General features: G+C 44.0%; 1 protein-coding gene across 4 annotated transcripts; it reads left to right on the top strand.

Moving 5' to 3' along the window:
• The first annotated feature begins 457 nt into the window (after positions 1-457).
• Positions 458-9224, top strand: pum3 (pumilio RNA-binding family member 3). 4 transcript variants are annotated; one of them, XM_072372063.1, is made up of 19 exons: positions 458-522; positions 2107-2197; positions 2277-2309; positions 2358-2528; positions 2708-2897; positions 2976-3051; positions 3228-3321; positions 3409-3475; positions 3573-3747; positions 3919-4022; positions 5109-5187; positions 5291-5389; positions 5486-5539; positions 5625-5705; positions 6058-6200; positions 6945-7167; positions 7290-7377; positions 8304-8394; positions 8484-9224. In XM_072372063.1, exons 2-19 carry the CDS (start codon positions 2125-2127, stop codon positions 8611-8613), a joined length of 1971 nt encoding a protein of 656 aa, XP_072228164.1. In that variant the 5' UTR covers positions 458-522; positions 2107-2124; the 3' UTR covers positions 8614-9224. The 4 variants fall into 4 exon arrangements, with proteins under 4 accessions (XP_072228164.1, XP_072228163.1, XP_072228165.1 ...); XM_072372062.1 differs by lacking the exon at positions 2277-2309 and having other exon boundaries at positions 2107-2206; positions 2322-2528; XM_072372064.1 differs by lacking the exon at positions 2277-2309 and having other exon boundaries at positions 2107-2206; positions 2334-2528.
• The last annotated feature ends 4549 nt before the right edge of the window (positions 9225-13773 follow it).

A 13773-nucleotide genomic window follows, 5' to 3' on the forward strand; every position in this document is an offset into this window, starting at 1 on the left:
CTGCAAAGCATTGTGGTAAATGTCGTTTGTCTTGACCGTTTAATTGCTTCAAATTAAACAAAGTAGCTTTACCTTTTAAACTAACTCTATACGTATAAAAAGCTTATTAAATTTATCTTGAATTTTTGAAGACTCTTCAAAGGCTTTTTTCCTTTCTTTTAAAATTAATTTTAGTGAGTCTCGCTGTAACCACAGCAACGAAGACTGTCCCTTTAAATATCGCTTGTAAACAAAAATGGCAACTTCAGAGACCAACGGAAACAGGAGTGCAATGTACTAAAAACGACTTATCATATATTGTATTATATCTTCATTATCTACATACTTGAAAATATAAATATCATGATTTATAAACGTTGTAAATTGACATTGTACTGCTTTCGGTCAATTAAAAAGGCTGTCGCAAATACATACATTTTGCGGCAGTGAATGCTCAATTTGATTGGATGCTTTTTGCCGTAAACCGTGCTGGTATCAGAACGCATGGAGAGAGTTGGCGCAGCGTGTATTTGCTTCTGAAAGGTAAGTATTGTAAAAATGTCCCTTACGTCGTCATTGTGTTGTATTATATTTTCCATGTTTGTAAAAAAGCGTCCACTGTTTATGTGGTTAGCTAGTTAGCTTGGCAAAAAGAGTCCAAGCCCTGAAGCTAACGTGGCAACAACACTAAGAAATTTCCAATAAACGTGCTGCATTAGAATGGAAACATCAAACCGTTTCCACTAAAACTATTAAGCACCAATGGAAAGTGTTTCTGGAAAGTATTTTCTTAAGGTTTTTGGGGTCTGACGACCTCTCACATTGTGAGAACCGGTTGTGTGGTTTTATTTTGAATAACTTTACTGTGCAGATCGACGCACAAAAATAAATAAATAAAAGACAGGTACACTGAGTGGATGACAAAGAACGTTTTTGTCTTTATTGTTGATGTGCCCAAATGGATGTTCATACAGTACATTAATAGCTCACTATTGAACAACCCCTGGCTAAAATGATGGGATCACCACCAGCTTTTCTCTTAAAATAAGACGAAATGAGTCACAGATGTGACGCCGAACAATTTGATTTAATAGCTGAACATTCGGGTTTTGTAAAACATACCTGGCAGGTTTGCTTTTATAGGATTACTGCAGTTTATTTCAGATGAATGAGAGGAAAAGATGGAGGAATCACCTGGTAAATGGCTTTGCGAAAAATACGTGAAGAAGTGTGAAGATGAAAATAAGTGCAGTTAAAAGAGAGTCCTTGCAGGACTTGACAAGCTGTTGCACCATGCCGATTGAGTGGAAATGTGCCTCCAACAGGAGAGCTGTCATTGAAAACAGTGGAATGGATTTTAAACTCCTTTGAGACAACAACTTAAAGACTAAAGACGTTTCCCGGATGGTTCCCAGTCAGCTGTACAAACAAAATGAAAAGGTTGTAGAAGGCAAATACTGTATAGGTTGACCAAGGAAGACGTCAGACCGTCTGGATAGAAAACCCAAAGCAGTATGCATGAAATGGAGAAACTTCTCAAGATGATGATGCATCTTTTCACGGCGAAAAGAGCATTCAAACTTTCCTTCAGAACTCGATGAAATGCAAAGCGAACCGTCCAGATCTCAGCCCTCCTGAGAATTTATGGTGGGAAAAAAGGTCGATGACAAGGTTCCAGCTGATCTGTGGACAAATAAACGAAGTCATCAAAATAATTCAAGCTTTCTCAAAAGAAACAGATACCTTATAGTATTGGTAATAATAATATTTCTATCCCAAAATATTTTTCTCTCCTTCATCTTGAAGAGAATTTGCACGTTTGTGTTTTTTTTACGAAGCCAAATTAATCTCTTGAGTGAAACAGTTTTTTGCCCTCTTAGTGTATGTTAGAATGTGTTTTTGCTTTCCAACATCCATACTCACCTGATATCTGAAGTTCTTCATGTTCTGGTATTTAACTTAAAATGCTGACAGCATTAAAACTTGATGCCTGATTTCAAAATGTTCCGGTGACTCTCTGCTCGTCCACACATGATAAACCTGCAGTGATGCGATTGTTGCACGTAGAAATTCTTTGTAACCCTCGTTTCTTTACTTTTTGTCTTCCTGCTGCTGTTTTTGTCTCAGTATCTCTCAAGGTCTCGCATGAAAATGGAAGCTAAAGCTAAAAAGCCCTTCTCTCCTAAAGGTGGAAAGAAGCTGAACCACAAAGGAAAAGGTGAGACATGTGATGCTAAAACCACCATTTACTGTTGCGTTAAACCAGGTCCATCACTGGTGTTTCTCACTCCGTACAGATAATATAGGGACCAAATTTGGGGGCAAACCAGGCGGCAAACCAGGCGGCAAACCAGGCGGCAAACCAGGCGGCAAACCAGGCGGCAAACCAGGGGGCAAAAGGCCCTTCAAACCGTTTAACGCAGAGAAGAAGAGCTGGTCGGGGAAGGCCAAAGATGGCGGCAAAAAAGAACAAAATTCGTCTTTCAACAAAGCTGGAAAAGGGCCGCCGGGGAAAAGAAAGTTTCCTGCAGAGAAAAGGGACGGTGGAGGTGAGAACATGTCTTTGTATTCGAACATTTAAAACAACATTAACTTAACCTTTTACCGAGGCGGATGGATTCTGTGAGAGGAGAGCTCGATCATCTGTTCCAGTCGTCCACTCTGAAGCTTTGAATCTTTACGGTTGCATCCACACGTTGAGACTCCTTGTGTTTGCGTCTCTGCTCAGGTCCGGCGGCTAAGAAGCTGAAGAAAGGAGCGTTTAATGCGGAGAACAAGAAGAAGCTGACGGAGGAAGAGCTGAAGATGAACAGGCAGCAGAAGAAGAAGGAGCTGAAGAAGAGCAGACAGCAGGCGGACAGGAAGGACATGTTCGAGATCATCTGTCGGTCCAAACACGTGTGGGAAAGTCTCAGGAGGTACAAACACACGGGTTGGAGGTGAACTAAAGTGGCTGGTTCTGCGCGCTGATTGACAGGTGATACTTGTGTCAACAGGAAGAAATGTGATGATGAGCAGAAGAAGAAACTGATGAAGGAGCTTCATGATCTGATCCGTGGGAAGGTCAAACAGGTGCGTCTTACTCAAGCGTGTCCACTGTCCCTGAACTTCACTTTTATTTTAATAATCACGGGTTTGTTGGATCGGATCGATAACTGAGATCTGGAAAACACGAATAAACAGGCGTGGGATCTGTTCTGTGTGCATTTCATTAAACTGTCCGGCTAATGGTGCTCTGCTGCCTCCAGATGGCGTTTGCTCACGACGCCGTGCGCGTGCTGCAGTGCTTCATCCAGTTCGGCAGCCACAAGCAGAGACAGGAAGTGTTTGAGGACCTCAAAGGTGGGAGCCCCGTTTTTTTTAATCCCCACCCACAGTTGCTCCAAATCACCTGCAGTCTGGGGTATTTACGGTTGTTGTCTCCTGCAGACGAAATCCTCCCGTTGTGCAAGTCTCAGTACGGCCGACACGTGGTAAAAAAGTTCCTGATGTACGGGTGAGTCGGCTCAAAGCCGTTTCTGAACCAGCAGATTCCTCGCCTCTTCTGCTTATCTCTGCGTGTGAACGTGTGATGTCACCGTTTCCCTCCCCAGGAATAAGGAGCTGGTGGCGGCTGTGATCCAAGCGTTTAAGGGTAAAGTGCAGAAGATGCTTCGCCACGCCGACGCCTCGTCCATCATAGAGTACGCCTACAACGACAAGGCCATGCTGGCTCAGAGGCTCATGATGAGCGATGAGCTGTACGGGAACACCTACACCGTCTGCAAGGTGCACACCAAATGTTTCTCAGCTGAATCACTCCCTTTTGTTTGAACCCTTTGAACGGGTTTTTCTGCATGATTCGGAGCGTTTTTTGGCAGCATGAAGGCTGAGAGACTCCGACTGTAACAGTTTTGGAAAGATGCTCGTGTTGACTGTGTCTGAACTTTTCTCCTCCAGTCGTCAGAGCGCAACACCATAGAGAAAGTTCTGAAGGCAAACCCAGACAAGCTGGCCAGCATCATAGATGAGATGAAGACGAGTCTCACACCCATGGCCCAGAAGTAAGACCAGAAAACAACAAGCGCATCTCCTTCATAAAGAGCAGGCAGATTTATTCCACTTTTAGAAGTTAATTCAAACGACTCGAGTCATTGTCATTTGTCAGTGTTTCATTTAACCAATAATTCAGCAGCAGGATGAATGAATCCGGGGGTAAATACAGCCTCAGGTGGCACTCTGTGTCTTTACTCCTTAAAGATAAACCTGGGAAAGGTTGGAAGGGCTTTTCCAAACTGTTTGAAATTCACCATTTTTCAGTGAGAACGAACATTCAAAAGAGCTTCATCAGACTCTGCAGGCCTCAGTTAGCAACACTAAGGCAAGGCAGGTTTATTTGTAGAGCACCATTCAAAGTGCTTTACAGCTACATTAAATCGGAAGAAGGCAAATGAAATTATTAAAACATAAAAATAATCACTAATTAACTCAATTAAAAGCGAAGCGTGCAGATAAAATACTTTCAGTTGTCATTTGCACAGCTAAATAAACTGTTTTCAGCCTGGATTTAAACAGAGTTGAGGCCTTTCTCACATCTTCTGGAAGACTTTTCCAGACTTTAGGAGCATAAACCTGAAATGCAGCCTCAGCTTGTTCAGTCCTGACTCTGCCCCCAGACTCTGCCCCCCCCCCCCCCCCCCCCAACCTGCTGGAGACAAGCATATGGATTAGTCTTTCTAAGTCTGGTTTAGACACTATTCCTTTGATTCTGGCCATGTTTTTTAGACGGTAAAAAGCTGCTGATGTTTTTTATTTAATGTGGCTGTTAAAGTTCAGGTCTGAGTCCAATATTATTAACAGACTAATATATATATATATATATATATATATATATATAGATATATGGATTAGTCTGTTAAAGGTTAAAGGTCATGGCAGCACAGTTAGAAAAAGACTGAACAAGGATGGCTTGTTTGAAAGGGTTGCAGGAGAAAGCCTCTTCTCTCTAAAAAGAACACGGCAGCACAGCTTAGGTCAGGGAACGATGGCACCAAAGTGGAGCTGTTGGGTCGTAATTCTGTGTACCAAAGTATTCTGGAGTCAAAGAAGTCATTGATTGAAGTGGAACTTCTGCTGCTGCTGTGTTTCAGAGAGCAGGTCATCAAACACTCTCTGGTCCACAAAGTCTTCCTGGATTTCTTCCTGTTTGCACCCGACAAACAGAGATCCGTAAGCAGCTTTTGGCTTTTCTTGCAGAAGTGCTGAATGCGTGTTTTCATGCTTCTGTTCACCACTTCTGTGCTTCCTCCCTTTATTTCATGTCTGTGAGCAGGAGATGATCGAGTCCATCAGAGAGTCGGTCGTCTACATGGCGCACACGCACGATGGCGCCCGAGTGGCCATGCACTGTCTGTGGCACGGCACGGCTAAGGTGTGACCTCACAGCTCCATGAACCCACGCTTTACAGAGTGCTCGGCTCAGCTTTACCTGCTTCAGTTAAGCCGGTTTTTCTTTTCCGTGTTTCAGGACAGAAAAGTCATCATCAAAACCATGAAGACCTACATGGTGAAGTTTGCCACGGTGGGTTGGCGGCGCCGCTCCATTTAATCGGACGTTCTGTAGTAAGAGCAACGTGTTTGACTGGCTCTCTGTGAACTGTCCACAGGGGGAGTTTGGTCACCTGGTTCTGCTGGCCATATTTGACTGTGTGGACGACACCAGGCTGGTTAAACAAACCGTTCTCTCAGTAAGTTTTGGTTGGGAAAATGATTCCTTTAACTGGGCCTGTAGTTCTCCACTGCAGGGATGTCAAAGTCCGGTCCGGGGGGCCGCGGTCCGGCAGGTTTTAGACGTTTCCCTGCTTCAACGCACCTGAATCAGATCAATGCATCATTAGCAGACTTGAGCAGAACTTAATCTTTCAAAGAGATCCATTTAATCTGAATCAGGTGTGTTGAAGCAGGGAAACGTCTAAAACCTGCAGGACAGCGGCCCTCCAGGACCGGACTTTGACATCCCTGCTCTACAGGATCCAATATGATGCGATACAGGATTTAAAGTGAGTTTAGTCTGAGATCCGTTTGTTAAAATGTGTCCAGGAGATCCTGTCGTCTCTGAGCGAGGTCATCGGTAATAAGTACGGTAAGAAGGTTCTCCTCTACCTGCTGAGCCCCAGAGACCCGGCTCACCAGCTGCCGGAGATCATGAAGGTGTTGGCGCAAGGAGACGGAAACGCACACAGGTAACAGCCACCGATCAGCCTTCTACTTCCATCTTTTAAAGTTAAAATGTTTTTAAGCCGTCACGACCTTGAGAAGCCTCCCTGCCCTAATAAGTTCAAGGTTAGATTACTGGAATGGACTTTATGTCTGCGTCTCCCAGACTTCTCTCAGTCGCCTTCAACTGGTGCAAAACTCTGCTGCTTCCCGTCTTTAACCAACACTAACAGACCTGTGCACATCACTCCTGTTCTTAACTCCCTTCATTGGCTTCCTGTCCTTTATAGAACTGATTTTAAACTTTTAATGTTTGGTTTTAAAGCTCTTAGTGGCCTCACCCCATCGTATTTATCTGAGCTTTTAACTGTCCGTAACCCTGGTAGAGCTCTGAGGTCAAATCAACTTTAGCTGGAAGTGTTCAGGTCAAAATACAAGCCCTGGGGTGACCGAGCCTTTTCTGTTGCTGCCCCCAGGCTCTGGAATAAGCCCCGTTTCCTGTTATTTTATTGTTTTTTACTTATTCTTTTCTCTATTTATTATCTGCTGTAAAGCACTTTGGTACCGAAATGGATTGTTGTAAAGGGCTGTAGAAATAAAGTACATTTACATTACATTTGTACTGAAATATGATGCCAGTAGTTTAGTGGAATGATGCAACGTACCGCCTTCAGTTGACTGCAGCCGACACAGATCAGCGCCGCTGTTCCCTGTCATCGACGCTTTGGGAGTTATTTGAGGTTTTGAGCTGAAAGATTCTGTCTCTCCAGTAAAAAAGACGCCGCGACTCGAAGGAAGGAGCTGCTGGAAGTCGTCTCCCCCGCGCTGCTGGAGTATCTGCGGGACAACGCCGGTACCATGGTGACGGACAAGGCGACCAGCGTGGCCATCAGTGATATCTTGGCGTCGGCGTGCGGCGACCTGCGGCCTGCCATGACGGCGGTGGCTCAGCTGGCCAATCAGGAGTTGGTCCCAGGAGGGATCAAAGGCGAGGTGAGCGGCTTGATTGTTTTCAGGCCCTGAGAAGGGCTTCGTATGCCGGGGTCAGCGGGAAATGTGTCATAAGTAGATAAGCCGGAGCAGTTTTCACTGAAATGTTTGACTCCCACCGGCAGCTTCACATGGCAGAACATCCTGCAGGACACCTGGTGCTGAAGTGGCTCATAGAGCAGGACGCCGTGTTGGCAGCGGCTGGAAAGGAGGGTAAGAACACACACTCCTGGAAATGTTAGGATCTGTGGTCGTAGTGCAGCATTCGCTAACCTTTCATCTCCAATGAAGCGCCACATGTTGTGCAGCTGATCCTGTCAGGATCAGTGGTGCTCAGAGTAAGATGATTAGCACAGTGTTAGCATTAGGGCCGTCACAGTTAACGCGTTTATCGCAATGAGATCAATTAAAACAATCAATGCATTCATTTTTGTTGATTGCGGTTAATCGCCGCCCGGTTTATCCTCTACTGGACCGGAGTGTGGGACCTCCAGGTGGCGGCAAGGCACCTGGAAATGTTACCATTTCTGTTCTGCCTTAACAGTTAGCTTCATAAAAAGGAGAAAAGTCAGTTTTTAATTAATTTAACTGTCATTAAGCCCTGTTCTGTTTGTTGTCTGCTACCTCTTCAGTTTTAAGACCTCATTGTGGCATTTTATGTGCTGTTTTTTTAAATAGACATGTCTACAATGCACCTTTTTATTTGAAAGAAATAAAAGATTAGTTTATTTGATTCTAACTATTTTTAATATAGATTAATCGCAAGTTAACTATGGAAAAAATGTGATTAATCGCGAGTTAACTATGGAAAAAATGTGATTAATCGCGAGTTAACTATGGAAAAAATGTAATTAATCGCAATTAATATCAATTAATCGATTAATAATTAAAAAATTGTTTGACAGTCCTAATTAATATCCAATCAGCCCAGGCCGTGCTGCATTCAGTGTCTTTATGGAACAATTAGTGTTTGGTATTATATGCTCATTTCTTTCTTTATTCGTCCCGGACCGCTCGCGGCCCATTTAACGAGTGTAGTGCGGTCAGACGGCGACCCCTGGCCCGGTGGTAGGGAAACCCCTGCGATAGTTAGTCTTTCCTGTTGTCTGCATGTTGACGTGTTCATCTCTCACCCTCAGAGCGGTTCGGCAGGATTCTGGTGGACACCGTAGGGACGGAGAAGATGAAGACCTGGTTCAAAGCCAACAGAGGAGCCATGGTGCTCTGCAGGTCAGTGTGTGAATGCACTCCTACTCCATCCATTTATCTCTCCTGGTGTTGGAATTCTTCCTCCTTAAAAGCTTGCGTTTTGTTTGCAGCCTTCTGAACAGCTGTGACGAGTCTGTGGCCGCAGAGGTGAAGGCGGCGCTCCGGTCCATCGCGCCGCAGCTCAGCAGCATCAGCGACAACAAAGGAGTCGAAATCCTGCTGGAGAATCTGAACAAATAGACCCGTTTCCAAATGGTGCTGAAAGCATCCCCTCATTCAGAGACCCTCCCACAAAGCTGCAAAGGACAACGTTTTAAGAAGTGGACGCCACCTGAAAACGTTCCATTTGTTTCAGCTTTCTGTCTTCAGGGGGAACCGACTCTTTGAGAAGGTGTCGTTCACAGATGGGAGCTTTACAGGCTCCGTTTGTTCAGATCACCAAGTTTATTGGTTCTGTAGCTGCAGGTGTTCAGATATCCATCCAACTGGCCCGATGCTGAATGGAAAGAAGTTTATATATGTGTAAAATATCAGAACCTGGACCATTAACAGCCAAAATCCCTCAGGATCGGGGTAAGCTGGAGGAGTCCAGTCAGAACCCAGCCCGTTTTCCTCCGGTTCAGATAGTTTTTGTATGTTGTTGGTGATCAGTTTTTAATCAACTGAAAAAAGCTCTAAAACAAAATAAATCTCTCTGAACTGAGCAAACTGTTAATGTAACCATGACGACCTAAATCCAAATTCATTCATAATTCTCTGGACTTCGAAGCCATTAAAGTTGTATCTTGGCTTTGATTTGATTTATAAATAATTATAATCAGTATTTAAATGGTTTCCTTTGGGATAAAGAAAGTTTTTTTTTTTTTTTTAGTATTTCAGAAAATGGCTGAAATGTTTGCAATAATGCTTCAATTAAAATGTAGTTTCATGTTAGTTTTGACACAATGTTCAGTCTTTTTCTGAGCCTCCGTTTGACCAGTGAAAGGCTCGTTTAGCACGGTTTCTCTGGGACGTTCCATCCATCAGCTGTGAGGCTCGGACCGGGTCACTGGGACAGTCTGAGCAGAAAGAGTTCCCTCCTCCTCTTCCCTGGGTGACCCTGAGGTGGTTCCAAGAGGAAAACTGAAAAAATAAGCTCTCCGGCAGGTCTGAGGTGCGACCCGATGGGCCGTGTCCAAAACTCAACATGCATATCTATATATTCCACCTCTTATTTCGTGGGGACCCGTCGTTTTTGACAAGAATTAATACAGAAACAGAAGGAAATGTACATTCCTGCACAGTGATTTCACCCTAAATCAGCAGCACCAGTACAAAAATAATGCTGCTGTGGCAGTTTTTAGCGTGCCGACAAACCAAGCTGCCGTCCGGCTCTGGTTTTGTCGGGAGCGATTTTTGGTTTGCAATCAGAACGCTGACATTTTCCGCTCTAATTTGATTGTGTTCACGCTTTCAGAGCCGTTACAGCCTCTTCATCCTCCTTTTCACAGCTTCAGTGCAACTGATTGACTGCGAGAGGCCCGTTTCCTCGACATTCCAGAGAGATTAAACCGATTTCCCCTCCAAAGAGCCTGATTCCAAGTGATTTTTGTAGTGATTCAGGAAGATATGATGCAAAATTCTGTTGATCCAAAAGGAGGAGCCCAGCTGAAGCTTTAGCCAATTCCAAAAAGGAGGGAATGCTAAGAGCTAAGGAGCAGCCAAAGGCCCGGATGATGAATGATGAAGAAGGCATCCGGCTACAAAGAGCCGGCAGGTGGGACAGAACCTCAAACAGGTGGAAAGCCAGCATTTGATCTGAAGATGACTTAATCGTGTGAAAATCTAGAGACTTTTCGTGCTAAATCTTGAAAGTTTACAGCTTCTGTCCAGAGGAGACATCACAGACATGAAACTAAAGCTACGTTTCCCCCCCACAGGAAGCACAAATTAATCCCAAACAATTAAGATTAAATCCAGGATTAAAGCAAAGGTTGCTGAGCCAAAATTTACAAAAAGAATAAGCAACAGAAGGAAAAGTTGGCAACATGTTGCAGACTGTGTGAAAACCAACATCAGTGGATCGGACTGGTTAGAACTCCAGTAACAGTCATGTAAATGTAATTTATTTCTATAGCCCTTTACAACAATCCATTTCGGTACCAAAGTGCTTTACAGCAGATAATAAATAAAGAAAAGAATAAGTAAAAAACAATAAAATAACAGTAAAAGCAAGATAAAAGTGTCTCCATACTACTGGGTATTAAAAGCCATCTGAAATAAGTAGGTTTTTAGCCCTGATTTAAAGAGGCCCAGGTCAGAAATAAGACTCATCTCAGGGGGGGGGCTTATTCCAGAGCCTGGGGGCAGCAGCAGAAAAGGCTCGGTCACCCCAGGGCTTGTATTTTAACCTGAACACTTCCAACAAAAGTTGATTTGTTGACCTCAGAGCTCTACCAGGGTCACAGACAGTTAAAAGCTCAGATAAATACGATGGGATGAGGCCGTTAAGAGCTTTAAAAACAGACATTAAAAGTTTAAAATCAGTTCTATAAAGGACAGGAAGCCAGTGAAGGGAGTTAAGAACAGGAGTGATGTGCACACGTCTGTTAGTTTTGGTTAAAGACGGGCAGCAGCAGAGTTTTGCACCAGTTGAAGGCGACTGAGACGCCGACATAAAGTCCATTACAGTAGTTTAACCTTGAACTTATTAGGGCATCTGCTGGAGGTGAACCAGCTTCAGTCCAAAGAACAGATTCCAAGCTTTAATTTGCAAAGTTTGCTTGCAAATATGTAAAAGGTCACAAAGTTCAGGGATTCACGGCTTTAAATAAGTTCTTCTCCCTCATAAAGCCCATCAGGAAAAAGCAGAGTTCCACGTGGGGTCAGCAGTTGGTGCCTTTATGCGTCCGTCCCCTCAGAACCCAAACCCGGCTCCACCGAACAGGCCCCCGACCCAGTGCCACTCGGCTTTATGAAGGACAGATGAGGAGCTGCAGGTTTATTACCAGAGACACGTGTGGGCAGCTCCACAGTCCAGATGGCGGGTCTTAAACTTCTCATTTATTTCTGTCCTGTTGGCGTTCGCTCGTCTCTCCTGGATTACATGTGAGCTTTAGAGACCGATGGATGGCGTGTGAGTGGAGGAGAAGAGGAGGACGCACACAGCTTTAAAATGGATTCAGTTACGTGAATAAGATGCTCCACTTTCTCAGCACCGACTGAGCGTCTCTGGGTGAATGTTGAGCAGAACTAACAGATGGACGATGACGCACTCAACAGATAAGTTGAAGTGACTTCTGCCTCGAAATAATTACTGAGACTTTGCAGGATGGGGTCTTGTCATGGACCATCGATTTCCACCATTATTTTTCATTTGGAGAGATGTAGACTGTGTGGTGGCCATGTCAGTGAGTCCATTTCATCTTTACACGTTTCATCGGACCGGACGTTTGAAGGCGAGTTATCACTTTAACCCGAACATCCACAGACCAGGACAGCTTCTCTTTAAACCCCCGGTAACCCTTTAGGTGTAAATCCCATTTCCCTCAGCTGATTTCTCACATTTTGGTCACAGACTCCTGTTTCTTTTCACTTCCTTTTGCATTTCCTGCCTTAAAAGGGGAACTCCTGGATTTTTAAACCTTATTTCTGGCATGAAATACGTTCATCTGCTCACCGAGAACAGTTTGGTGAAAGTCGGCGTCCTTCGGAAGATATTTAGATAACTGGAGATCCATATAACGGAGTGAACGGGGCTTAGAGGATGCAGCCTCTAAATAAGGCATTATCTGTCTTTATTTCACCAATACTTTAAGAAGAATGAATGAATGAACGTGTACTATAGCGCTGTTAGCTCATAGCTGCTGTTATGTGGCTACTTGCAGCTATAGGAGAGCTAACGGAGGGATTTCTACACAGGCACTCTACTGGGACCACTTCATCCACACGCCCCCCTGCAGCACAGTTTATTCACTCCGTGCTCTGCTGATAGTTTTGTGCAACATGGCAGGATATTTATCAGATTTTGACGACGTGAACGACGACTTTGAGTAAGATGGACGTTCTTACCGGAGTGAATGAGCTGTGCTGCAGCAGCTGGCGTCGATGACATCATCCCAGTAGACGAGTGTGTAGAAAGCCCTCTATAAGCCCCCCGATAGCCGCCAATAACAACAACACAGCAGCTATGAGCTAACAGAGCTATAGCACACGTTCATTCATTCATTCTTCTTAAAGTATTGGTGAAATAAAGACAGATAATGCCTTATTTAGAGGCTGCATCCTCTAAGCCCCGTTCACTCCGTTATATGGATCTCCAGTTATCTAAATATCTTCTGAAGGACGCCGACTTTCACCAAACTGTTCTCGGTGAGCAGATGAACGTATTTCATGCCAGAAATAAGGTCCAGGTTTAAAAATACCAGAGGTCCCCTTTAAGTTTGCTTTGACGTTCTCCTCGGTCGACCTGTACGTTTCCCTCTGATAATATTCCCATTTTGTTTGTGCTTGCTCTAAATTTAAGACACAGCTGGCTGGGAATAACACATGTTTTGCATTACCTTCTTGAAGAAGCTTTCCACTGACAGCTCTCATGTTGGGACGTTTTCACCAATTCAGCCAACTGCTGCAGAATCATTTGCATATCAAGATTATATTTTATTTGAACAAAAAAGGCCAAATAGTACAGCTCTTTTTCCCAGTATGTTACAATATCACAGAGCCAGAATGACCAGCAGTTAAACTGAGTATTTCTGTGTCATATCGGTGATGAGTTCAGCTAAATGGGCCAAAAGTGGCGATTCCATAGCTTTTGGCAGGGAATCGCACACAGGGACAGCTTTATGTTGGCTTTGCCTGGTTTGGTGTTGTGCCATTTTCATTATCCCCGGGGAATGATGTTACTAATACTGTTTCTCCATCTGCTACTTAAATAACGCTCTCCTCTTGGTTCTTTTAGTAGAAAAAAAAAACTATTAGAGCCCACTTGCTGAGAAGTTACACTCAAAAGTCTTTACAGAGTCTCTACTTCTATTTTACTGCTTCCTTTTCTGTGTACCTCTGCTGTGTGGCCCCACTCCTCACCGAGCATCTGCATTGCTGGGATAAACTCTGTTTTTTACCCCACGTTACTGTGACCAGAGCCTGAAAAAAAGAAGAAAAACGCGCATACATGGAGCCGCTCAATGTGCTGAGATAGAGCGGCTTCAGAATTGCATTTTCAAAAGTACAGAGTTACAGAAACATGAGAAAGAGAGCAGCAAAACCACAGCAGAGTCTCTCTGACGCTGAAGTAAAACAGACATGAGGCTTTGGCTTAATAATGTTCACACATAGTTGATGGTTTGTTGCTATATTCTAATAATAGATTGAGTTTGTTCCCAGCCACTGGCTCTGATTAATTAGCCTCGTGATGGGATT

This window comes from Leuresthes tenuis, unplaced genomic scaffold (genome assembly GCF_036924035.1).
Source record: "Leuresthes tenuis unplaced genomic scaffold, fLeuTen1.0.hap1 SCAF_19, whole genome shotgun sequence".
Classification (NCBI taxonomy): domain Eukaryota; kingdom Metazoa; phylum Chordata; class Actinopteri; order Atheriniformes; family Atherinopsidae; genus Leuresthes; species Leuresthes tenuis.

Excerpts from the sequence above, each read along its gene's own strand:
- pum3 (XM_072372061.1), top strand. The coding sequence starts at position 2,125 with ATGAAAATGGAAGCTAAAGCTAAAAAGCCCTTCTCTCCTAAAGGTGGA. Across the intron at positions 5,390-5,485 it reads TGTGGCACGGCACGGCTAAG|GACAGAAAAGTCATCATCAA; the intron begins GTGTGACCTCAC and ends TCCGTGTTTCAG. Across the intron at positions 5,540-5,624 it reads ACATGGTGAAGTTTGCCACG|GGGGAGTTTGGTCACCTGGT; the intron begins GTGGGTTGGCGG and ends AACTGTCCACAG.